The sequence below is a fragment of the Typopeltis vanoorti genome, chromosome 1, assembly GCF_054136105.1.
Source record: "Typopeltis vanoorti isolate ZY-2024b chromosome 1, IOZ_Tvanoo_1.0, whole genome shotgun sequence".
In the NCBI taxonomy this organism is placed as follows: Eukaryota; Metazoa; Arthropoda; class Arachnida; order Uropygi; family Thelyphonidae; genus Typopeltis; species Typopeltis vanoorti.
This window is the reverse complement of record NC_143549.1, coordinates 187311032-187338692: the sequence shown is the minus strand read 5'-3', so window position 1 is coordinate 187338692 and position 27661 is coordinate 187311032. Positions and strand designations below refer to the sequence as shown.

Sequence of the window (27661 nt, the reverse complement as noted above, 5' to 3'; positions counted from 1 at the left end):
ATCCCCTATCCATGCCACCAGCCTCATATCCATTTCCATTTGCTCCAACTTATGTAATAGTTTTCAATGCATATTATGTCAAATGCCTTTGCAAAGTTCAGCAGCATCATGGTATAGCCATTTACTTTATCAAATTCTGCTGTCACCTTATTATAAAATGTGAATAAATTACTGAGGCAGGACCATCTTTTACAAAGCCATACTGCCCAATATAGTTTCATATTCCTATCCACTCAATTCCTGAATTTTACTTTTAACCAACTTTTCTAATACTTTAACCACCACTCCAGAGATACTAATTGGTCTGTAATTTGCTACTTCTGTCTTGGTGCCACCTTTATGTAATGGAACTATCTTACCATCTTTCCACTTCCTTGTAACCTTGTCAGAACTGTAAAAGATTAAACTTCTTCAGAGGCACTGCTGGTTTACTCACATTCTCATAGCACAGGAGCAGACAAACCATCCAGGCCTACTGTGGTATTCACATTGATATTTTTCAATATACTAAGTACCTCCACAGTTCATCTACCTTAATGCTAACATCAGTCTCTGTCATCTCAGTAACTGCAAAGTCACCACTTGGATGATATACCATTCCAAAGTGATTACTTAATAATTGAATTATTTCTTCTGCTTCTATTGCTATCCTACCATCAACAATGAGTAAAGTTATCTTTCCATAATAATTCTTTCTCTTCCTTGCTACATAGCAAAAAAACTCTATTGGATTTACTTTAACCTGCTTAGTTAATTTTCTCTCCAAATCTGATTTAGCCTTCCTTACCATACTAGTTATCTTTCTTTCTTGTGCTTTATTCTGCTCATGGGCATGTTGATCCTCTTGTTGTTTATATTCCTTCCACAATGTAGGGAGGATATTCGGTTGTTTGCAGATGATGTGAAACTGGGAAGGGTTGTTAGTAATAATGCAGATGTGACAGCCCTGCAAGAGGATTTGAATAAACTAGACAGATGGGCAAATGAATGGGGTATCAGTTTAATGCAGCAAAATGTAAAGTCTTGAAGTTTGAAATACATCAATGGGTGGCTGCATACTCAATTGGAGGAATTGTACTGGTGGAAGTAGGGGAGAAAAGAGATCTGGGGATGATGACTGATAGAAACCTGAAATTTAGTGAACATATTGCAAAAGTGGTGAAGGTAACTCAGAGGATTGCTGCAATACTGAGAAGGATGCTGAACTGCAGAGATAAAAGAGTTATTGTTCCGTTGTATAAGACCCTGATCAGACCATACTTAGACTATTGTTCTCAAATTTGGTCCCCGGGATTTGAAGGGGATATATTAACTGTGGAAAGGTTTCAGGACTGTACAATATTAGTTATGAGGATCAGCTGAGGGAATGTGGACTGCAGAGTTTGTTAGATAGAAGAAGGAGAGGAGTATGATTGAGACTTTTAAACTGTTGGGAAGTAGTTTACAGGGAGTTCTTTCGCTTGGTGGAACAGAGGAAAGGAGTGATAACAAGGAGCCATCACTGAAGTTAAGAAAGGAAGCTGTGAGCAAGAGGGTGAGGAGTGGTTTCTTTGCGTGGAGGGTGGTTGAACCGTGGAATGCATTGCCTGATAGAGTGGTGAAAGCAAGAATGGTCAATGAGTTCAACGAGTGGTATGATAGCCTATGTGTTTCCTAGGAAGGACCTCCCACTATGTCTTTTGACTCCATGGAGGCCTGAATAATAATAATGCTTTCTTTTTTAGCAGCTCCGGCTTTATATTGTTAGCCATCCACTTAATCCCTACTCGGTTTATCCTCCTGATCCTGGGTATGCACTCTGATACCAGAAACAACATGTTATAGAGGGAACAGAGGTTTGAGAGTGCTGATTCTGGTAATAGCATCAGAAAATATATCCATAATCAAATTAGATATATAATTGTGGAGTTAAGGGGTGCATAGATTTCAATCTCAGAGTAAAGTTTCATATTTACTCTCAGAGTAAAAATGAAATTTTGAACATATAATCACTTATATTCATGAAGATAGCTGAATTGTCTTTATCTGCTTTAAGTATTATAATATCTTTGCTCTTTAAATTTGAAAGTGTTCTTTTTTCTGAGGAATTTATGTTCTTTTTAGGAGGATGAGAAGAAGAAGAGAGAAGGATTGCAGTCTTCAATCTAATATCATTTGCAACAGGTTGAGATAAAAAGTAAAGGTCTTTTCTAAGCTGCAAATAATATCTATTTTAGGAATGTGCTCTGGTGTGACTACAAAGTTGAACTGTCTTTAAAATGCTAGCTTCTGCTGATGTCAAGTTATAATTAGAAATCTTAAACAGTACTTTTTCATTAGGTAGGACAACTCTCAGGATGAAACTTTTCTTGTATATAGCATTAAATTTTTTGATTTGTCTCTTTTTGAAGGCTAGAAAAATATTGTAAGTGGCGTTGATCATATTTTCTAAACAAGAATAGGTCAGCATCTATGCAATTAGATAGATTATAGTGCAAGTAAAGACACAATGAATCAGCTTGGTTAAGTGTATACCTTGGATTGTATTGTCTTGTATAACAGGGCAAACATCACTTTTTGATAGATCTGTTTAGCTCTTCTTGTTTGCCCTGTTACGTAACAAATAACATTAGATTGAAGACTGTGATCCTTCTCTCTTCTTCTCATCCTCCTAAAAAGAACATCAATTCCTCAGAAAAACAGAGCTCTTTCAAATTTAAAGAACAAAGATATTATAATACTTAAGGCTGATAAAGGCAATTCAACTGTTATCATGAATATAACTAATTATATATCTAAAATTTCATTTTTACTCTCAGAATAAAAACGAAATTTTTATTAATATAATAACCTATGGGAAAATGTATAATTTGTTCCTCAGATTTCTTTTTTGACCCTTAATTTTTTTTATAAAAGAATTAAGGTATGCCTCATGGTCTAGTTAAAGGAAAACCATGAAGCTGAAAGACAATAAAAGCTATTCAGAATATAAATTTATTATTCTACTTCTTAACAAAGAATTGAGCTAACATAGTTTGGCAGGCATTTTGTTTCTTTTTTTTCATACAACTGACATTATGGCCTATTGCCTCTTCTACTCTTCTGCAAATTTTACTGCTTCTCTCTTCATTAGGGTCAGCCTCTAAGCATTCCTGCTTAAAAACTTCAATTGTACAAAAAATATTTTCAAATTTTCTTTTTCTGTGAAATCTCTTTTGGTTGACTATCAGTCAGTGGTTAAATTTTCTTCACATTCTTCGGGATCTTCCCGCTGTGCATCTAAATTTAGCAGGTCGGAATCACTCATTCTTCAGAATGAGATTTGATTAACTCTTGGACGTTATCATTAAAGGGAAGAAAGAAATGAAGAACGTACGAATTGGTTGCCAACATGCGAAATCACATGCTTTATAGATAAAATTTCCCAACTGTTATACAAGCAAAATAGTTACCACTTTAAAAACTACAATGATCATAAAAGAGAAGTTAATTTTCCGACGTGTAATAATAAACAACTCATCCCAGAAGACGGATTGATTACCCTATTATCAGAATGGATTATCCTTTTTGTGACATGCGCAGAAGTGTCGAAGGGTCTAGAACCTGTGGCCGTACTATAGCAGAAGACATAAATTTTGGCGGTGAAAATTTGAAACATAGTATACATATAGCGTACATGGAAGTAGTGTAATATGCCATTTAAAATAACTTTGTAAAATGTTTTAAATCGGTAACTAAATTATTTCATTCTGGTGAATGATTTTTTAAAATAGTTAGCCATAAAAATGTATAGATAGAAAATTTTTAAAATCTGTAACATTTATTTTTAAGATGTATATAGGTTCACTAATTGAATTTGGGTATAAAAAAAAATGATGCACTAATCGAAAACGCACTAATCGGGGACGCATTAATCGAGGGATTACTGTACTATACATACACTGGAAAAAAAAAAAAAAGGCAATTTCTATTACAGGAGATGAACACTAAAAGAAAAATTACATTCTCTTCTCCAATTATTGGTGAGCAATGGATATTCTAAGAAAATGGTACAAAATTCTCTACTGCTTCACAACAAATTCCAGACATTTGCTACAGAGCCTCAGTTTCCATCCCTTATATTGGTTGACTTTCTCTCAAAATTGTCAATCTCCTGAAATCTCATGACATAAGAGCTGCTTTCAAGCCCACTGTATCTATACAAGCTCTTTTACATTCACCTAAGGCCCTTTCCACAAACATTCTGGAGTTTATGATCTTCCATTTTTGTAGAAAGGGCCTTAAGTGAACATAAAAGAGCTTGTATAAAGACCTTCTTAGAACATGTATAGACAAACTTCTAAAAGTTTGGGAATTAGATAAAAAGAGAGCTTATTGCAAAGTTAATAACAACAGAGAAGAAGTTAATAACAACAGCTGAAGCCTATTTTCTACATCTTAAACACTCACCACAATACTGAATGGGACAAGAGCTCCATGCCTTACAAAGAAGAGAACTTCAGTATCTGCAACATCAATCTACAATGGTTATCCACTCACAAGGTATACTCAACAGAAACACAAGGAATGATTTTATCTGATATTTGGAAGTCACTTATTAGATCTTCCACATATCAGACTAACTTTTCTCTCAAGTATCATGCATACTTACTGAACAATGAATGACCTGTGCCATCTTCCATGCTCTATGTGTTTCTGCTTTTTTTTTTTTTACTTTTAACTACTGGTTCCTTAATGTTTGGTTTTAATTATGTAATGGCTCATGTTTACCGCTTATTGCATTTTTTTGTTCTTCCTAACCCAGAAGAAGCCACTAGCAAATGTAGCAAAACTAATTAGGTTTAACTATCTATATTATTAAGACCTATTAAATCCAATGTTATCCACTCACAATGTACACTCAACAGAAACAAGGAATGATTTTATGTGATATTTGGAAGTCACTTATTAGATCTTTCCACGTGCCAGACTAACTTTTCTCCCAAGTATCATGTATACCTACTGAACAATAATGACCTGTGCCATCTTCCATGCTCTATGTGTTTCTGCTTTTTTCCTTTATCATTTGTTACATTATATAGGCAAAGTGGATACTAGACCCAACATTATTTCAAAGCCGAATGTTTGTAGAAACTATGAAAGTTTTGTAAGTTGACCTGAGAGCCTGCGAGAATACAATCATCAGCATCCCTGAGTTGTCTTAGCTTGCACTACTTAAAAGATATAGGTGCTGCCCAAGCATCCATACATTTGTCTTTTTATTAGTGCATTTGACAAAGGTTTCACTGGCCTGACTGCTGTTTTGAAATAGTTAATGCTCTTCAGAGATCAGGCAGAAACCTTAAGAGAGCAAAAACTTTAAGAAGCCTTATGACTATTCCTTTTAGTAATCATTTATCATATTTGTTTTTTTTGGTTGAAAAATCTACATACTCATCATAGGTATACATGTACGAGGGTGATCTGAAAAGTTCTCGGCCTAATGAAAAAACAAATTCATAATTTCAAAATTATTTTTATTTTTCAAAATTAAAACTTTTTCATAATCTCCCTTAAGACTAATACATTTATTCCAGCAATGCTCCAGCACTATTATCCCATCCCTGTAGTGGTTCTCAGTAAAATCTGCAAAATACCATTCTACACTGTAATCACCTCTTAATTCGAAGAAAAACGCTGACCAACGAGGAAGAATTTTAATTTTGGGAACAGATAGAAGTCACAGGAAGCCAAATCTGGGGAATAGGGTGGATGTTCCAACAATTCATAGTGCAGATCCCTTAATTTTCCCATTGCCAAAACACTTTTGTGGGCAGGTGCACTGTCCTGATGAAAGATAATTTTTTTTTTCTTCTGCAAACCGGGTCTTTTCTCATGAATTTTTTTCATCTAGTCTGATTAAAAGATTGGGCTAATATTCCCCAGTTATTGTTTTACCCTTTTCAAAATAATTAATAAACAAAATGCCATGACCATTCCTGCTAATGGAACCGACTTTGCCTTCTTGGGCGCTGAACAACTGGCTTCTGTCCACTGTTTTGACTGCTGTTTGGATTCTGGTGGGTGTGGGTAATGGTGAATCCAAGTCTTATCCATGGTAATAAATCAAAGCACAAAATCAGTTTTATTCTTGTTAAAATGCTCCAAGCACTGTTCAGAGATTTTCATGCGAGTGTGTTTTTGATCTGCTGTGAGCAAGCACGGCACCCATCTTGCACAAAGCTTTTTCATATGCAATTCTTAATGCAAATACATCCTACAGGTTCTTTTCAAATGCCAATAGTCTCAGCAATTTCATGCACTTTGACTCGCCGATCATCCAATACCATATCATGCACTTGATCAATGATTTTTAGTGTTATTACACTTTTTGGACATTCTTCACGTAGATCATCTTCAACGCTGGTATGGCCACGTTTCTTAATTGTCGAAAACGAAGGAGAAAAGTGCTTATAAACTTTTATGAACCTCGAATGAATTTCTTTTGCTGTTAAATCTTCTTTTACAAAGAATTTTATAACCGTACGATACTCAATTTTATCCATTTCAAGGGATACAGACAACACTTTTGCTTCAGACAGCTGTATAAAACAAACTACTTGATAGAATGACTTGCAATTTCACATGGATGCTTATGTGACAGATAGTGTTGCCATCTATGGTCAAGGCCGAGAACTTTACAGAACACCCTCGTATGTGTATGTGTTAACATATCTTTAACAAAAATATATATATATTTTTGTTAAAGATACCAAGCTATTTTAAACTTTACTCCATTTCCCAAGTAAGCAAACAGACAAACAAGTCAAGTTCGCACCTGCAAGTGTTGCAAGTCTAGCTGACCCTGCACGTAGTGCAAGACCAAGGCAACTCATGGTAAAAGTAGAATAAGCTCTGATCACTAATCTTAATATTCACCCTTAATGCAACACACATCTCCTGGAGGAGATGTATGATGCTTTGTATTAAAGGCAAGGGGCCACTACCCAGACCGGTTTCGACCTTCATAATGGCCCCTTGCCTTTAATACAAAGCATCACACATCTTCTCCAGGAGATGTGTGTTGCATTAAGGGTAAATATTAAAATTAGTGATCAGAGCTTATTCTACTTTTACCATGAGTTGCCTTGGTCTTGCACAACGTGCAGGGTCAGCTAGACTTGCAACACTTGCAGGTGCGAACTTGACTTGTTTGTCTGTTTGCTTACTTGGGAAATGGAGTAAAACCAGGTTTAAAATAGCTTGGTATCTTTAACATTTATTATACCCAAGGTAAAATAAAATACTTTCTACGTATATATATGTGTGTGTGTGTGTGTGCGCGCGCGCATACATACACATGTTAAATTAAGTAATAGAACATTATTTTAGAATTTTTACTACCAACATCTTTAAGAACCTCTTCAGTAAACTTAGTCATAAACATGTTGAAACTATATCAAGCATGAAATTCTAATGCAACATGCAGAACTAAATCAACTTCTTGTCTCATATTCACTTTTATTTTTCTGCTGCAAAGACTATAGCATACAATTGAAGTTTTAAAAAACTGTACTTAACAATATTGCAAATATTTTGAACATTTTCATGTAAATTCTAAGATTCTGCTGATTTAAATTTGCTAAGTTTGTTAACTCTGAATTTTTCTTCCTCACCAAAGAAATCATCTTCTAAATTATCAGATTCTCAAAGCCTTCATTTTCATCAAAAGTCATTGTTTGACAGAGAACATCACAAATGGCTAAATATATGGTATATTAAGTATATTAAATATATTAAGGCATAAGTCATACAAACCCAGCAATTCACGACCATGATGTTAACACTGTATCCAACTGATAAAACCAATATGCTTCTCAAAACTCATATTGAACAAGCTCAAAATAATTCATGACCAGTTATACCAATTCAGATGTTCAAAATTATGTGTAGTGTTAGAATTGTAGATATGACAATAAACAAAGCATTGTTAACAAGAAATAGTAAAAATAGACAAAATCTAATCTTTTATCTATGATCATTAACATAAACAAAATCTGGATTTGGACATTCCAAGTTTTAAACTGAGTAATGAGTTTGAGCAAAAATTAAAAGACATGCAGAGGTTGAGCCTGAGCATCAGATCTGAAACTCCCTAATGGAAATTTTTACTAGACTGTACAGAGTCCCAATCACAACCCAGTAAAACTCTGGGATAAACTAAACATCAGTTGTGAGCCAGATCAGTGCATCCAACAATATAACGAAGACTGGTGGTTATGCTGAATGAAGAATAATCCAAAATACCTGAATGATTATCACAAACTGATGGAGATGTATGCTAGATGAAGAAAAGTGATCGAGAACAAAAAAAAGGGGGTTCACATGTTACTGAGGTATGTACAATTCAGGTTTCTCTGAAATACAGTGCTCACTCAATGCTTATTTCAACAAGTATTATATCACATATATCTGTGGCATGTGGAAGACAAAGACGACCTTCGCTACCATCTTATATACTGATGGCCCAGAGTTGTATTTTTTACCAGGAGTGCAGTCCATAGACTAAGATTTTCATCTTAGTCTGTGGACTACACTCATAGTAATTTCCTCATTCTTCATTTAACATTACCCTTACATACACACACACTGTTTTTACATTCAGTGGCATTCTTCAAAGATACCATCTTTCATAATGCAGAGACCTGTAATTCCTCTCCCTATTCAAAGGTATTAAAATGTATAGGAAACATTATCTACAAGCAATACATGCCCCTACTTATAATTCTTCTCCTCCTCCTCCAACACCACTATTATAAAGTGAATAAAAAATACGTTACTTGTTTATTCTACAAATATTCTACTCATTTTACTGCCAGGTAAAATGAGTAGAGTGATTGAGGCATTGGATATGAGGAGGGAGTGAGCAAAGGAGTTGAAGGTTTTAATAGGTATGAATGATTTCACAGAGGACAAAGAAGCACGTCAGAATGGATATCAGGAGGCTGCTTAAAAGGATAAAAGAGAATAGTGTGACAAGAAGGGTAGTAAGCATGTTGCTTAGGTATGACTGTGGTGAGATGAGGCGGAGAGCAAGGATTATGAATGATATGTTGGTTGAAATGTGTGAGGAGAAGGGGAGTACAGTTTGTTAATGTGTGGAATGAGTTTGAAGGATAAAGTGAACTGTATGGGAGCGATGGACTGCATTTGAGTGGTTATGGTGTGAGTCGCTTGGAGAGACTGCTGCTGGAAGGTAGAGAAGTGAGTAGAGAGAATGAATCAGATCAAGTAGGAAGTGATGTGGAAGAGCAGGAGAGTAAGACAGCAGAGATTGAAGAGGTGGTTATGAATAGGGAAGTGAGTGGCATGGCTATAGAAAATGAGAGAATGGGTGTGCAAGAGGAACAGGGAAATGGGGAGGCTCAGGGTGGACAGGGATAAACAGTGTGAGAAAGGTGGATGCTCCAAGAGGATGTGAGAGCATGTGTAGAGAGGAAAGGAATGGGATGACCTGGGATCAAGAGGAAACAGTTGGAATTGAAGAGGGTTCTAAAATGAATAAGTAGAAAGGGAAATGGTCCCAGTCGAGCAAGGAGAGATGACATCGAATGAGTGGTATCAGTGGAACTAGCTGTAGATCCAGAAATGAGCTGTTGTGTTTGTATACAAATGCTAGAAGTATAAGAAACAAGGCAGATGAAATGGTTGTGCAAATTGCATCTGTTCACCCAAAGATTGTTGGAATAAGTGAGACATGGTTGGAAGAGGACGACATCCTGACAGGAATAGAGATGGAAGGGTATGATGTGTTTCATGAGGATAGAAGGGGTAAAAAGAGAGGGGGGAGTGCTATTGATGATAGAGAAAGAATTATGTCCATACAAAGTAGAGATGCAAGAAGGAAATAGTGCCAGTGATTTTGAGGTAGTATGGTGTGAGATAGAGGTGAATGGAATCAAATACTTGGTTGGATGTTGTTATAGACCAGGTAATGTGGATGGTGGTGATAATGAAATGTATGATCAAATTAGAAAAGCTAATAAGAAAAGGGTGATCATTACAGGTGATTTTAGTTATGGCAATATGGACTGGAATGATGAGATTAGCAACTAGCAGTAAAGAAAATGAGTTTCTTCAGTTTTTCAGGGATAATTACCTCAGACAGTATGTAACAGAGGGCACACAAGGATTGAGGATCTTGGATTTGGTCATCTCATCAGAGGATGTAATTATAAATAATGTGTAAAATCATCCACCAATTGGTGAGAGTGACCATGAGGTGATTACCTGGGTGGTTGCCAGCAGTGTGAGGACCTCTGTGAGAAAAGGGTATATGTGGAACTACAAAAGGGGGTGATTATGAAGAGCTCAGGAGACAGCTTGCGGGTGTAGCATGGAATGAGGAGTTAGCTGGAAAAGAGATCAATGCAGCTTGGGGATTTTCAAAAACTATCTAGTAGATGCAATGTCTAAACGTATTCCAAGGGTGAGAAGGTTAAATAAAGTAGGTGTGAGAAGGATGAATAAAGAGATTAAGCATGCGATACAGAGAAGAAAAGAGCATTATGGAGGCAGCCAATAAACAATAAATAACCAATTCCATGAGGTTTATAAAGACCAGGCAAGGTGGGTGACTTGGTTGGTGAGGGTAGCTAAAGTGAGGTATGAACAGCAGTTAGCTAATGAAGCTAACAAGAATTCTAAGGAGTTCTTTTGATGTAGCCAGCAAAAGAAAGAATGATTATGGAAGAATGGCATTGACTGGAGAAAATGGTATAAAGACAGCTGTTGTGGAATGTGAGGTGAAGATACTTAATGAGCAGTTCATAAAGGTCTTTCAACCTTGTGAATGTGACTTCATGGAGAGACTGAGAGCAGTTGATGATGGGGAGGAGAGACTGACTTTAAGTGAGCAAGAGGTGTATGGGGAGGTTGAGCAAACTAGATGTTAATAAGGCTGTGGGACTTGATAATATATCACCACGTATTCTGAAGGAATGTGCCAGGGAGGTGACACCTGCCTTGACATATTTTTTTAATATGAGTTGTAAGGATTTTTGTCACGAAGACTTGCGAATTCTCTTTAAACTGTGTACTGGTGGCGAGGAGGTGTGACAGTCGTAACAACGGAAGCAGACGACGCTTAGGACTTCTTTTAGCAAAGTTTTCCGCCGAGTGGTATCCATTTTTTTTTTTTTAAATGTGCCTGAAGTGAAAGAACAAGTACAACATTAGTGTTTGAAAGCAAATATAATTTTCTAGTTAGATCATATACTACAGTATAATAGGTCATCGGCATTGCAAAAAAGAGCTATGAGTTAATTTCAGCAAGCATTCATTCTGCGTAATGATCAAGACTTTCACCGCTTTACCATTCATCACGAGTCCGAGTTTTACTGGCACAGTCTATAGGACCTACAAGGTGAGAGCAATTCGTTATGTAAATGCATGCTCCCATGTTTTAGAGTTCTATTTTGATTATTTCGGCGAAAGTCTGTTTTAATATAAAACAAAATAAAATGGCATTCGGAGTTTGTTCCATCCTGGAACAGTAGTAGTTTTGATTTCTCGCCAGAGAAAGAATACATCAGTATTCAAATTTTGTTCCATCCTGGAACAGTAGTACAATAGTTTGGATAAAAGAAAAACACGCCAGTGTTCAAGCTATATTTTCGTCCCAGATAAATCAGAATAGTTGTTTTTTTTTTCATTTTAAATTTATTTTGTTCTGTTCTGCATTTACCGATTTTGTTCCATCTTGGAACAGTCAGTACTTGTGATTTCTCGCCAGAGAAGGAACACGACTGTGTTATCATAGTTCATTTTTGCATACTGTTTTGATAGTTCTGTTTCGAGATTTAAGTTATTATATAGTAGCAGTGTAAAATCGAAACTATTTCTTTTTTGTTTTGGTTTTGTTTTTATATATCCACATATATATATATATATTTGTGTATTTGAAAGTGTAGTAAATTGTGTAGTTGAAGTTTGTTTTTTTTTTATCTGATAATATTGTAAGATTTATCTATGTTTACAAATGATATGTTGAATTTAGTTATGGGTCCCATAATCGCCAAATATATACATCTCTTTCTGGGCATTTAAAAAAAAAAAAAATTGCAATTGATTCCTTTTTAAGGGTGATTTTTTGTTATCAGTAAAGAGAGTTATTGTTAAGCACCATGGCTTATTTAACCAAAGGTAGAAAGGAAGATTTACATAAATTGGCTGAGGAATTGGGAGAGAAGCCAACTGTTGAAATGAAAGTGATAGATCTTAAAATGATTATTATGGGAAGTAAATTTTATGAAGAAGAATTTGTTAAAGGGATGTTGTAGACGATTATTAGTACCAGACTCGAGGAAGAACTGATGAAGAAAGAAGAATAGAATCTCAAAGGCGGAAGGAAGAACTAGAAGCCCAATGCTGGAAAGATGAATTGGGAGCCCAACAGAAAAGAGAACAAATGGAGTTCGAGTTGAAGAAACTGGAAATTGAAGCGCGTGTTCAACCAACCTCAACTCCAGTATCCAGTGACAATAAACCATATTGTCTTGAACTAATTAAGCTAATGCCTAGGTTTAGATTACAAGAGGATGACATTGTGATATACCTATCCCTGTTTGAAAGACAAGCTAAGAGAACCAAAATAGATGTTAAAGACTGGATATCATGTCTCTTGACTTTGTTACCATTTGAGATTGTCCAATTAATTGGTAGAGAGTCAGAAGAAAATTGTGAAGATTATGAATATATTAAAACAATTCTACTAAAGAGATTTAGACTGAATCCTGAAAGTTTCAGAAAAAAGTTTGTGATGCACCAAAAGGTTGCTGAAAAATCTTGGAGGGATTTCTGTTATGAAATAACTAATTATTTCGAAGAGTGGATTGGTGGCCTTGATATCAAGGATTTTGAAGGGTTAAAAGATCTAATTATTACGGATCAACTGAAGAAGAAAGTACCACATGAAGTGAGAGAACATCTCTTAGACGATTGGGCAAAATTCGTTTCTCCAACCACGTTAGTTGACAGATTGGACGAATACGACAGTCGTAGTACATCAAGGAAGCCCATTGGAGCTATTCCGAAGGACAAGGTTATTGAAAAGTAGACCTTATACTCCACCTGCTGAGCGAACATTCAAGAATGTTATTATCTCCCTCTCAAAGTCCCCCGAGATGGTACCAGCCACGGCGAATTGATGATTCATACAAGCCTCACTACAAACCAACTTGTTTTACTTGTAGAAAGGAAGGTCATATCGCCAAATTTTGTATGAAAAATAGTCAGCCAAAAGGTACTCCTGCTACAGCACACAGTAACCTAGTTCAAACGTCTACCACTGGGTTGACAATAAATCAGGTATGTTGACTGCCAAAATTTCCATTCCAGTATCCAAATCAGTGGACATTGGTCGAAACGTAGATGAGTTGAAGGTCGTCAAAATCAAATGCAGAAGTAGGATTTTAAATGGAATAATAGATACGGGAGCGCAAATATCGGTAGTGCACGAAGATTTAGTGGCAGATACGCCCCATGATGGAGAAAGTAAGATAGAAATATCTTCTGCTTTTGGAGAAAATGAAATAACACCCTTGAGAATTTTTGAAATGAAAATTGATGATAATTTACATGATAATGTTCCAGTCACATGTGCCGTCTCAAGAAGACTGGTTACCGATCTGCTACTGAGCTCCTCTGCCTATGAAATACTGGTCAAAAGCGTCGAGCTACATGAGAGTAGTCATCATTAGGAGACACCAGTTCTGAAATCAAAAGATTTAGTGATAAACAGTCAGAAGATGATGAAGACAAAGACATGCCTTCGAAAATAACCAATACAGCATTGGCAGTCAGTACGATAGAGTCCCCACCAGGTGCAGAAAATGAGTGTATACCAGAAAAAACAAAATTTGAATTCGGCAAACTTCAAGAGGATGATGAGACGCTCCGAAGGTGTTTTTAATGGACAAAAAAGGCAGAAAAATGCCTATGCGTTTGACAATGGGGTTCTGCTTCATAATGAACATATTTGTGGTGAGAATATTAGACAAGTAGTGCTACCGTGTGTGAAACGAGAAAATGTCTTAAAGATAGCACATGAAATCCCTCTTGCTGGCCATCTCGGCAAAAAGAAAACCCCATCAGCGAATCAAGTACTCATTCTTTTGGCCTACCATTAAACAAGATGTGAAAAAATACTGCAAAAGCTGCAAGGATGTCAAATGAGAAGGACTGCTACATATAGAGATAGAATCCCCATATGACCTATCATCAGACCAGAACCTCCGTTTGAGGTATGGAGTGTGGATTGTGTCGGACCGTTAGAACCTCCATCGGGAAGAGGACATCGATTCATAATATGTGCTGTTGATTTATGCACTAGATGGACCGAAGCCATACCTGTCAAGGAAATAAGTGCTAAAACTACATGTAATGTTCTGATGAGGATTTTTACTCAGACGGGATTTCCTAAAATGGTCTGTACCGACCAAGGTACGAATTTCACATCTAAACTCACTCAAGCTTTTGAATATCTGCTAGGCATGGCTCCACGTTTTTCCACTCCAGGACATCCTGAGAGTATGGGTGCTGTCGAACGTTGGAACAGAACCTTAAAAGAGATGATGAATAAGAATATACAGGAGCATGGAAGAAACTGGGATTTACATCTTCCCTATCTTCTATTCGCATACCGAGAAGTACTACATAGCACTACTGGGTTATCACCTTTCCAGATGGTATACGGAAGATTACCTCCAGTCCCCTTATCTTTCTTAAAGGAAATTTGGACTGGTGGATGAGGCATCCCAACCACTGCCTCTCGCTCGAGTGAAAATTATTTACAAGAACTTCTTGAAAATCTAAGATAAGCTCATGAAATTGCATCCGAGAATGCCAAAGGGTCTCAAGAACAATACACCTCCAGATATAATCTTCGTTCCAAAGAAAAATCCTCCATTGTTGGTGAAAAGGTTTTAGTATTGTGACCTTCATCCTCTCATAAGCTTCAAAATACTTGGACAGGACCTGCAACAGTCGTCCAACTTACTAGACCACATTCTGCGAAGGTTGAGATGAAAGATGGAAGTATCAGGGAGCTCCACATAAATAAGCTTCGACCATATATTCAAAGAATTAATCATGTCGGTCTAGTTTTCGAGCTAGATGAAGATTTCGGAACACTCCACTATGCACCCGCTGACAAGATGAATAAATCAGTTGAAGATATTAGGAAACACCTTGAGGATATGTAAGCTCTCTTGACGGGAGACCAAAAACAAGAACTTTTTGACATCCTCCGGAAATATGCAGATGTTTTTAGTTCCAGACCTGGTCATGCCAAAGTTGACGGACACTCCATTAAAGTTACAGAGAACTGTTCCCCCTAAGATACTCAAACCCTATAGGGTGCCAATCACTCTACAAAAGGAAGTAGATCGACAAGTCAAAGAACTGTTAGATATGGGTCTCATTGAGCCAAGTGTCAGTGAATGGGCTCATCCCGTGGTTTGTGTGGCTAAGAAAAATGGAAGTGTCAGACTATGCATTGACTTTAGATTGCTAAATAGTTTTACTATTCCAGATGCTTATCCAATGAAAATAGCTAGAGATTTATTATTTGAGGTAGGACAAGCAAGATTTATCACTGTAGTTGACCTCACCAAGGGATATTGGCAAATCCCTATGGAAAAGGAAGCAAAGCCCTTCACCGCATTCGTGACACATTCTGGTCACTATCAATGGAACGTCTTACCGTTTGGAATGAAGAACGCTGGAAGTACATTCCAGAAATCATTGGATAAAGCACTAGCTCCTCATAAGGCATACTGCCGATCTTATATCGACGATTTGGCTATATTTTCTAAAACATGGTCTGAACATCTCACCCACATAGATGAAATCTTCAAAACATTAAACGAGGTGGGTTTAACAGTAAACCTAGAAAAATGCAAATTCGGGAAAAATCAAGTGAAGTTCCTAGGTCATTTGATTGGATCCAGTCAACATTCCCCAGACCCAGAGAAGGTCGAGGTTATAAAAGGTTTAGCGACACCAGCAACAAAGAAGGAAGTAAGAAGTCTACTTGGGCTGGCTAGCTACTACCATGACTACATACCACGATTCTCCCAAATTATATTACCACTGACAAATCTGACTAAGAAAAGTGTCCCAAACAATATTCCTTGGACTACTGATGCTGATGAAGCTTTTACGAAACTCAAAGAAGAGCTTATAAAAATGCCTTCTTTGCATACTCCAGATCTCGACAAGCCGTTCCAGTTGTATACGGATGCATCAGCAACAGCAATTGACGCATGCTTAGCTCAAAACAACGAACAAGGAAAAGAATTGCCCATTGCTTTCTTCAGTAAGAAATTAAATTCCTGTCAAATGAAATGGTCAACCATTGAAAGGGAAGTTTTTTGCATCTTGGAGGCATTGAAAAAGTTTGACACATGGGTATTTGGTGCTGAAATACAGGTAATTTCAGATCATAACCCTCTGATCTATCTAACTAAAAGTGCCCTTCATGGTGCCAAGTTGTCCCGATGGGCTTTAGCCCTACAACGTTATAATATGACCGTTACATATAGAAAGGGTAGTCATCATGGTAACGCCGATGCCCTTTCCAGATTAAAAACTGATATAATTAATTAATGTTATTGGCTTGTTTCTTAATAATGATTATATATTTTCTTCATGTTTAGTTAATGATGATTATATAGTTTTTTTTTGTTTAGTTTGTTTGTGGGAGCTGCATCGCACCATAAAGCTCTCACCTCATTTCTTGTATTTTAGAGTCAATTACTCGCCTGAGTTTTCTTTTAGATGCAACATCGACACTCCTCTGACAGATGTGCTTCCCCCAAAGGGAGTTGTAAGGATTTTTGTCACGAAGACTTGCGAATTCTCTTTAAACTGTGTACTGGTGGCGAGGAGGCGCGGCAGTCGTAACAACGGAAGCAGACGATGCTTAGGACTTCTTTTAGCAAAGTTTTCCACCGAGTGGTATCCATTTTTTTTTTTTAAATGTGCCCAAAGTGAGAGAATAAGTACAACATTAGTGTTTGAAAGCAAATATAATTTTCTAGTTAGATCACATACTACAGTATAATAGGTCATCGGCATTGCAAAAAAGAGCTACGAGTAAATTTCAGCGAGCATTCATTCTGCATAATGATCAAGACTTTCACCAGCTTTACCATTCATCACAAGTCCGAGTTTTACTTGAGTCTTGCTCTCGGTCAAGTTCCTAAGGAGTCGAAGGAGGGCAAGATTGTGCCACTTCATAAAGGAGGTGATCGAACTCGAGCATCACACTATAGACCTATCCGTGTGTTGTGGTTAAGTTGTTGCAGAAGCTTGTGAGAACTAGGATCCAGAGTTGTTATTATTATTATTACGGGCGACTCCAGGGAGTCCTTAGACTCATCGAAGGAGGCCCTAAACATCATGTCCACAAAACTATATGGCATTCTCACCGTATTTATCATACCTTGCCTTGAACTCACTCACCCACAACAAACTCTGACAGTTTATTCCACTCGTTTACCACTCTAAAAGTAAAGAACCCAGCTCTAACACCCTTTCTAACTACACTCTTTCCCAACTTCCATATGTGTCCCCTAGTTTTCCCACCACTAGTCCTGATCTCAAAAATATCCTCTGAATCCTATAGAAACCCTTTAACAATTTGAATGTCTCAATCATATCTCCCCTTTTCTGCCAATCAACTAATTTCTGCAACCCACAAATCTTCAACCTGTTCTCGTAAGGTTCATTCCATAGACCTGCTATCATCTTGGTCACTCGCCTCTGGATCCTCTCAACCTCCTCCCCATCAAGAAGAAACCTAGGTGACCAAATCTGGGCAGTAGTCGAGATGAGGTCTTATCAAGGCTTGGTACAGAGGAACAATAACTTGCTAATCTCTGCTCGTCAACGTATTCTTCAGCAACCAAGTGATTTGATGAGCTGATTTAGCCACTTTTGCAATGCGCCCACTAAACTTCATTTCCCTATCCACCAACACACCTAAGTCCTTGGTGTGTTGGTGGATAGGGAAATGAAGTTTCCCTATCATGGTCATCAATCTCCTGGAGTACAGTTCCACCACCAATGTGGTATACTACTGCTAATCTTTTCACTCCAAAATGCATAACCTTACATTTTGTCACATTAAATTGACATCCATTCTCCTTAACCCAGAACTACAATCTATCTAAGTCTTCCTGCAAGATTTTGACATCTTCTGCATTCACTATTGCCCTACCTAACTTTGCATCATCAGCGAACAAATGAATTGTTCCTCTTAGATCCTTCCCTATATCGTTAATGAGCAAATTAAACAGCAGTGGACCAAGAACAGAACCCTGCAGCACACCACTAGTCACAGGCCGTCTTTTGGACTCTACTCCTGAATAAACTACTCTCTGATATCTCTCCATCAACCACCCACCTATCCGTCTCACCAACCGTTTATTCATTCCCATCCATTCACAAAGCCATGCTGTCCTCCGTACAGTATCTCATTTTCATCAATCCATTCCTGTATTTTTCCCTTGACTACTTTCTCCAAAACCTTGACAAAGACTCCTGATATGCTGATCGGTTGGTAATTTGCAACAGTAGTCTTGAATCCTCCATTATGCAGTGGAACTATTTTCACCTCTTTCCACACCTTTGGGACTAAACCAGACCCAAGACTCAGATTAAACAACATGGTCAAGGGCACTGATAATTCTTTAGCCACTTCACGTAAGACCTGTGCCGGTATACCATCCAATCCCAAGATGTATTCACATTAAGGTTCTGTAATAGACTATTCACCTCCACTTCATTCATCAAAATTCCCGTATAAACTAATGGTTCCTTCATTTTTTTTCAACGTCACCACCTGGATGATATACTCTTGCAAAGTGCTCGCTCAGTAATTCCAATATATCAACTGATTCAGTGACCTCCTTACCATCGTGTACCTGTGAAATGAGTTTGATGGGCGAAAGGATTTATACAAGATGGATGGTCTGCATTTGAATGGATTTGGTGTGCGGAGACTGGAAAACGTGTTGCTGAATGAAGTGAAATGGATGTGCAGAACCAGGGATACTAGAACTACCAAGGAGGGGGGGGGGGATATGCGGACATCAGTGAGCGCACTGTGTATGAGTTGGGTTGACAACAATGATATTATCTTGGATGGACAGCATGGATTTGCTAAAGGGAGGTCATGTTTTAGTAATCTACTTACTTATTACAAAAAAGTGAATGCTTCCTAAGACAAAGGAGAAGGATACACAGTAATATACTTGGATTTCGCAAAGGCTTTTGATAGAGTACCTCATGATAAGTTGAGAGTCAAACTAGAGTAGATGGGGTTGGATATTAGATTAGTGAATTGGATTGGAGACTAGCTATCTGATAGGTATCAACAAGTTGTGTATGGGGGAGCGATATCCAGGAAAAGGAAAATCACTAGTGGAGTGGCTCAGGGGTCTGTTTTAGGGCCATTACTGTTTAACTTGTATATTAATGATATTGGTGAAGATTTGGATGGAGATATTCAGTTGTTTGTAGATGATGCAAAGTTGGGACGAACCATGAAGAGTAGAGAAGATGTTATGGCCTTACAGGAAGACTTGAATAAATTGAGTGATTGGACACGGATATGGGGATGTGAGTTCAATGTAGCAAAATATAAGGTTTTAAATTTTGAAAAACAAAGATGGGATGCAGAATTTAGGCTTGGTGAGGATATATTGTTGGAGGTGGAGGAAATGAGAGATCTGGGGGTGGGGGTGGATAGGGATCTGAAATTTAGGGGACACATAGCCAAAATTGTGAAAACAACACAAATGCTTCTGGGAAGGATGCAGAGGACACTGACTTGTAGAAGTAGGGAGATTCTTGTTCCATTGTATAAGGCTTTGATTAGGCCACACATGGACTATTGTGCCCAGATTTGGTCACCTAGTTTTCAGAAGGACGAAGAGATGCTGGAAAGGGTCCAAAGGCGACTGACTAAGGTAGTTTCTAACCTCTGGAATGTTGAGTATGAGGAATGATTGAGAAGATGTAATTTGCAGAGTCTGGTGGACAGGAGGAAGAGGGGAGATAAGATAGAGATGTAGTTAGTAAGGGGTTGTTACAGGATCAATGCTGGAGAAGTTCTACAGAAAATAGTGAGAGATCAGGCATCCCTGGAAACTGAATAAAGAGAGGGTGAGTAGGGAGTGAGAAGCAGGTTTTTTTTTTTTCATGCAGAGTTGTAAATGATTAGAATGCCTTGCCTGAGATGGTGTCTGCAAGTAGTTTGAGTGTGTTTAAAACATGGTATGATGAACTGTGTGTGTGTGTGTGTGTGTGTGTGTGTGTGTGTGTGTGTGTGTGTGTGTGTGTGTGTGTGTGTGTGTGTGTGTGTGTGTGTGTGTGTGTGTGTGTGTGTGTGTGTGAGAGAGAGAGAGAGAGAGAGAGAGAGAGAGAGAGATAAAAGGACCTCCCAGATGAGTCTTTGACTCCATGAGGTCTTGTGGTAATAATAATATTTTTTTTTAATCTGAACAAAAAAACATTTAAAAAACATAAAATGAAAAAATACATATAAACAAAAAATTCCATACAAAAAAAAAAAAAAAGTACTTCTACACCAGCATTCACAGGGTCTAAATATAAACAAATGACATAGATCCTTATACCATTCAAAGTCAACTTTTTATTTCTAACAGAACTTTATCCTCACTTGTCTGAATTTTATGCTACATAACTCCTATCTCAGGCATATATCAGAGTTTACAAATGTGCAAGTATCATCCTAAGGCACTCTAGACTCAACACTTCCTTGACACATTCTGTGATGATCTCTCAATGATCCAACCTCCATATGAACAAGCCTTCAAAACTAACAACTTCAAAGGTAAGTGTGTCAACTAATTTCTCATACAGCACCATGTAACTCTTCAGTTATTAGCCCTTCAAGTAATCAACCTGCAGACTGATTATAACCTCATGCATATAATTGAGAGATTACTGTATATATCTGTTTTCTTAAGAACTCTGCTAATTGTGATAATCACTAACATCTCTGAATTTTTATCTCTAAAACTTATTTTTTTTTAAAGTCTATCAAACAACAAGATTATCTTCCTTGAAAGATAATCTTATTGTTCATCATCATCATCAAATTCCTGCCATGTACCCTCAAGGGGTGTACAGGATATGACAGTACTACATGAAAAAATTACATCATTACTAACTTCCTATCTACAATTTTCCTCCAAATCAGTCTGTTACTTGTCAAGACTCCAACATTATCAGATCTTATATTTCTATCGTCTAAGGCACTTTGTACCGTATCAATCCACCTATATCTTGGTCTTCCTCTGGGTCGTTTTCCTGCCAACCTGGCAGAGAACACTTGTTTTGCTAATCTTTCCTCTCCCATTCTATTTAAGTGACCATACCATCTGAGATTAGCTATGCTAACGCATTCCTGGATGCTGACACTGTCAAGTTCTTTCCTAATATCCTCATTTTTAATATGATATTGCCATTGATGCCATCTGTTCACGCCTCTAATCTTTCTCAGGACCCTCATATCTGCGGTCTCTAGTCTTTGGTCAAGTGTTTTGCTTCTGACCCAGCTCTCAGATCCATAAGTTAAAATTGATTTGAACACAGTCTTGTATACAGCTAATTTAGTGTTCCAACTAATTTCTTTCTTATTCCATATGAATTTATTCAATTGACTTCCCACGATACCAGCTTTGCTGATTCGGTTGTCTATTTCTATATTCAGTTTACCATCTTCAGTAAAAATTGTGCCTAAGTAGCTGAAATGTTTTACTTGTTCCACAGGTTCTCCATTCACAACACAGTTGACATTTTCAATGATTCTGCCTATTTTCATTGTCTTTGTCTTTTTATTGCTGACCTTCATACCATATCTATTACAAGAGTTATTCAATTTAGTCAGAGAATCTTGCAGACTTGTAGCGGATTTATTTAGAAGTATAACATCATCCGCATAAAGCAAAGAGCTGACATTAACATCTCCAATTTTGATATCAGGTTTAATACCACATTCCTTCATAATGTGATCCATATAGATAATGAATAACAGAGGGGATAATGTACATCCTTGTCTCACACCAGATTTAACATTAAACCATCTTCCTTCAATTCTAACTGCTGACTCACAACTCAAATAAAGACTAAGTATTGCTTGATATAATGTCACACTGACACCATATAACTGAAGCGTATTGAATAGCTTCTCTCTTGGCACCTTGTCATATGCCTTTTCCAAATCGACAAAACTTAAATACAGATCTTTGTTATATTCCCATGCTTTCTCGACTATTTGTCGTAAAGTGAAGATCTGATTCTGACAGCCTCTATTTGGCCTGAATCCAGCTTGTTCTTCACCAAGCTTTTCTTCCACAATTCTTCTCAACCGTTTCTCAAGTATACTTGCATAGATCTTGCCAGGAACACTCAGTAGGGAAATACCTCTGTAATTCTCACATTCAGTTTTATTTCCCTTTTTATAAATGAGTACTATGAGAGCTCTACTCCAATCATCGGGAATTCGTCCCTCTGTCCAGGCTTTCTGAACTATGCAGTGCAGCCACTGTAAGACTCTTATACCACCATACTTCAGCATTTCTGGTCGAATATCATCTACTCCTACTGCCTTTCCACATTTCAAGCCTTTGATGGCTTTTTCTACTTCAAGTATGGATATGTATTCCTGACTGCATGCCTGGTCAGTGTTTTTTATCACTGTGCTGTCATCACTGCTTGTTTCATTTAGCAGTTTTTCAAAGTAATTATTCCATACTTCAAGGATATCTTTTTCTCCTGTTTTCATTTCACCTTTATCATCTCTAATTCCTTTTACAGCACTCTTTCCTCCATTCTTAAGCTTCTTCAACAACCTCCAGAATATTTTGCCACCTTCTTGATATTTATTTTCTATATTCTTGCCAAATTCCTCCCATGACTTTTGTTTAGCTAGTTTTACACACTGTTTAGCTTTCTTACATTTGTCTCTGTATTCTGTAAGAGTAAAAGCTGACTTATTTGCCAGGAACTTTTGATATGCTTTCTTCTTTTCCTTCACTGCCTCTTTAACTTCCTGTGTCCACCAGGGAGTTCTGATTTTTTTATCCTTGCACACAACCTCACTACATGCCTCTCTGGCAGAATCAATCAATGTTTCCTTCAGAGTTTGCCACTGAATCTCCAAGGTTTGATTCCTGTTCTCAAACTCTTTCATTTTCTTTTCAATAATATTTCTGTATTTTAGTCTACAGTTCACATCTGAGAGCTGCTCAACTTTTATTCGCTTTAAAACTTTCTTACATGTTATTCTTTTCAATATGAAATTCAATTTTATCCTGCTCAAGACTAAATAGTGATCACTTCCAATTTCAAATCCTCTGTACACTCTGGTGTCCTGCACCAGGGAGAAAACATCACTATCAACAATAACATAGTCAATGAGACTTTTCTTATTCCTAGCCTCTTCTCTCCATGTGAATTTGTGCACATTTTTATGTTGGAACATGGTGTTAGTAATAACCAGTCCATGTCCTGAGCAGAAATCCAACAGATATTTGCCATTATTATTAGCTTTGCTCTTTTCTACAAATTTTCCCAAAATATTTTTGTATGTCTCACAATCATTTCCTACTCTAATATTTAGATCCCCAACAAGGACCAACTTTTCCTTTTTCATTGTGTCAGTTGCTTTTTCTAAAGCCTCAAAAAATTCCTCCACTTCTACCTTAGTAGAACCTTCTGTAGGACCATAGGCACAAATAAGTCTCATTGTCCAGTTCCCCATTCTCATATTTGCCCACATTACTCTACTTGAGACTGACTGCCATTCAAGATTAGCCTCGTATTTTGTGTTGAATACTATGGCTACTCCTTCTTTTCCTTGATTGTCATTGCCTGAATATAACATTTTGTATTTATTGCTCAGAAAGATCTCACCAGTTTTGGTCTTTTTTGTTTCAGTCACCCCTATTATGTCGATCTGGTACTTATCTAATTCCTCAGCTAGCTCCATTTCTTTGCCATTCAGGCTTCTTACGTTGATAGTACCGATCTTTAATTCTGGTGATGTTGAGTTGGGGTTTGTTTTCAGATTTGTTCCAGTAGCTGACTTTTCGCTGTTCGCCCTGGTTCCCTGGCGAAAACAACGGGGGCCTTGTTTAACCGGGCGACGCCCCAGCCGGCATGAAATTTTGTCATGTTGTACCATCATTTTTTATTTTGGTTTAACCAATAAGAATACAATTTGGTCGGCTAAATCCCAAATTGCCAGTCCATCCTCGTTCGTTCAGTATCAAAGTAGATACCCAACAGGGTGCACCACGAGAAGGTGAGGATTGGACATTAGGTCAGAAGCCCTGGTCAGTTCTCCACATTCCTTTAAAGGCTATGTGGAGGTCTCCTCTCAGTTATACAGCTTTGACCCTTAAGCACCCCTAATCTTATTGTTTGATAGCTTTAAAAATATATATCTGAATGTTCACTAATTCAAATTGAAAAATAAATCCAAATGGATTTTCTTTTCCAATTCTATGAGTCATGATGGAAGAGATGCCAAGATATAGCTATTAGCAATAAGCTAATGCAAATCATTCACTTGCCAACTTATCGCCTTTACTTAACCAGTTCTCCTTTCAGATATATTATTATTAATATTATGGACTACTCCATGGAGTCCTTAGACTCATCAATGAAGACCCTAACCATCATGACAACCAATTTCTGTAATCCACAAATCTTCAACATGTCCTCATAAGGTTCATTGCATAACCTGATACTATTTTGGTCACTTACCTCTGGATCCTTTCCACTTCTTCATTCCTCAAAAACCCAGGTGACCTGATCTGCAGGCAGCAACCTGCTTGTCTCTGCCTTTTTCCAAATAATCTGATAACCTGCTTTAGCCACTTTTGCAATATGTCCGCTAAACTTTAACTATCCTATCTACTATTAGCACAAATCTCTAGCCTCATCAATTTCTTGAAGTACAGTTCCATTAATATGGTACACAACTGCTAATATTTTCACCCACATTAAACTGACATCCATTCTCCTTTGCCCAGACTGCAGTCTATCCTAACATATTATTATTATCCTAAGACCCCCATGGAGTCATGGACTCATCCCTTTTGTCATAACTCACGACACCATGCCTTAAACACATTCAAATTCTCTGCAGATGCAGACACCACACTCTAAGGCAATGCATTCCAATCATTCACAATTCTGCATGCAAAAATCCTGCTTCTCCCTCCCTTGCTCACACACTCCTTATACAGCTTCCAGGGGTGACCTCTTATTCTCTCCCAATCTCCTACCATTTTATGAAAAACCTCTTCAGTGTTAATTCTATAACAACCCCCTTACTAACTCGTATGTCTCTATCGTATCACCCCCTCTTCTACTATTTGCTAGACTCTGCAAATTGCATCGCCTGTACCTTTCTTCATATTTAACATTCCAGAAATCAGAAACTATTTTGGTAAATTGCATCTGGACTCTCTCCAACATCTCTTCATCCTTTTGAAAATTTCCAGAATTCGTTATGTTATCCTCACAATTTTGGCAATATGTCCTTTAAATTTCAGATCCTTATCCACCATCACCCCAAGATCTCTTATTTCCTCCATCTCCAACAATATATCCCACTAAGAGTAAATTCTACATCCCATCTTTGTTTTCTAAATCTTAAAACCTTACATTTTGCAATATTGAACTATCATCCCCACTCCTGTAGTCTATTCTTCTTGTAAGTCCACAACATCAGCTCTACTTCTCATAGTTTGTCCCAACTTTGTATCATCTTCAAACAGCTGTATATCCCCATTCAAATCTTCCCTAATATCATTAACATACAGGTTAAACAGCAATGGCCCTAAAACAGATCCCTGAGGCACATCACCAGTGACTTTCCTTTTCTGGGATATTGCTTCCCCATACACTACTTGTTCATGCCTATCAGACAGCAAATCTCCAATCCAATGCACTAGTCTAATATCCAACCCCATCTGTTCCAGTTTGACTATCAACTTATCATGCAGGTATTTTGCAAAATTTTAACATAATCTTTATTAACTATTGCTCTTCCCTATTTTATATCATTGGCAATAACTGAATAATTCCTCTCAGATCCTTTCCTATATCGTTAATGTACAAATAGAATAGTAGTGGTGTGAGAACAGAGCCCAGTGGAACGCCATTAGTCACAGGCCTTCTACTGGGCTTTATTCCTAAAGAAACTACTCTCTGATATATCTCCATCAATCACTCTTTTATTCACTTCACCAAGGTGTTCAACATCCAAGTATTCTGATTAGCTATTTTGGCCACTTTTAAAAATAGCTCTCTAAACTTTAATTTCATGTTCATAATTAGCCCCAAATCTTTAGTCTGTAAATGTTAATACTGGCAGTATTGGCAAAGAATAATGGCAGTCAATTTCCATTAATGAAGTGCACAGTATACTTTGGCTCATTAAACTGGCAGCCTTTATTCTTTGCCAATATTGCCAGTCTATTTAAGATAGAACAGAACAGAGCTCTGTAGTATACTATTCATCAAACTAAATAAATAATAATCATAATTTGTCAGCAAAATGACATGTTTCCCCAATTATTATTTTTTCACTATTTGTCTACAGTGCATATTCAACATATAAAATATTTCTTTTCTTATTATATCAGATTTCTATACCTTGATTATTCAAAATATTCCATTAAAGTTTCATATCTATACACTGAAGAATGTTGCCATATGTGAGCAGTCCTGCCTTCTACAGCTATTTATTTTCATTTCCCTTATATATAACTGATACTTTTTATATAATATATCAATGTCCTGATACTTATCGAATGAAAACGTATTTGATAAAACAGGCTTTCATTCGATCATGAGCATTTTGATCAATGTTTATATTTTATCAATTTTTTTTCGTTCCATTACCATTTGAGTTGTGTTTTTTTTTTATTTGTTTAATTTCCCTCTCCATACATGAATATTATACATATCTTCATATGTCAAAAGATTTATATTACTGCACTGAAATATGTAATTAATATTCAGCAATTTACCTTAGCCTGAAAGGCGATTCCATGCTGGAAGGCTTCCTCGCTGTGTAACGGAATCCTACTATCGTACGCATCATCATTTACTAAATTATATTGCTTCTTTGATGGCATTGCCGCTAAAGAAATGCCACAGACCTGCTTTATAACCTTTACTAGGCATTATTCATTGCGAAGGCTGTAAAAACTAATACTCTGAATCACTGATAAACAATGAGCCAAGTAATTTGACATATCTGTACAGTAAAACACTTGCAATGATAACGAAAAATGAACTTAACTCGTGTCAAAATTATCACTGTTGTCTCTAAGTTTTTCTCAAGATAACAATGTAGTCAGTATTTCAAGACAATTTTATACATAGCACAGCCGTTTATTTTTTTTATATGAAAAAAAGTAAAAGTTTGGATCTTAAACAAACAGGCGGTAACAATATTATGAAGTATGGATCTAACTGTTCTGCCATAATAATAAGTTTAATGGACAGTATTGTACATCATCTTTACTAATGAGTTTGATTTTCCCAAAATAATATAAAAAAATTAACAGTATTTCACACGCATTAGTTT

At 37.0% G+C, this 27661-nt stretch overlaps 1 protein-coding gene across 1 annotated transcript in view; it reads right to left on the bottom strand.

Annotated features, from left to right (window-relative positions):
- Positions 1-27206, bottom strand: part of LOC150110710 (carboxyl-terminal PDZ ligand of neuronal nitric oxide synthase protein-like) — a 228857-nt gene extending 201651 nt beyond the window's left edge. Inside the window, exon 1 of the mRNA XM_090405893.1 lies at positions 27099-27206. Coding sequence (XP_090262019.1) covers positions 27099-27206 — 108 coding nt within the window. The remainder of the gene's footprint in view (positions 1-27098) is intronic.
- Between the last annotated feature and the right edge of the window lie 455 nt (positions 27207-27661).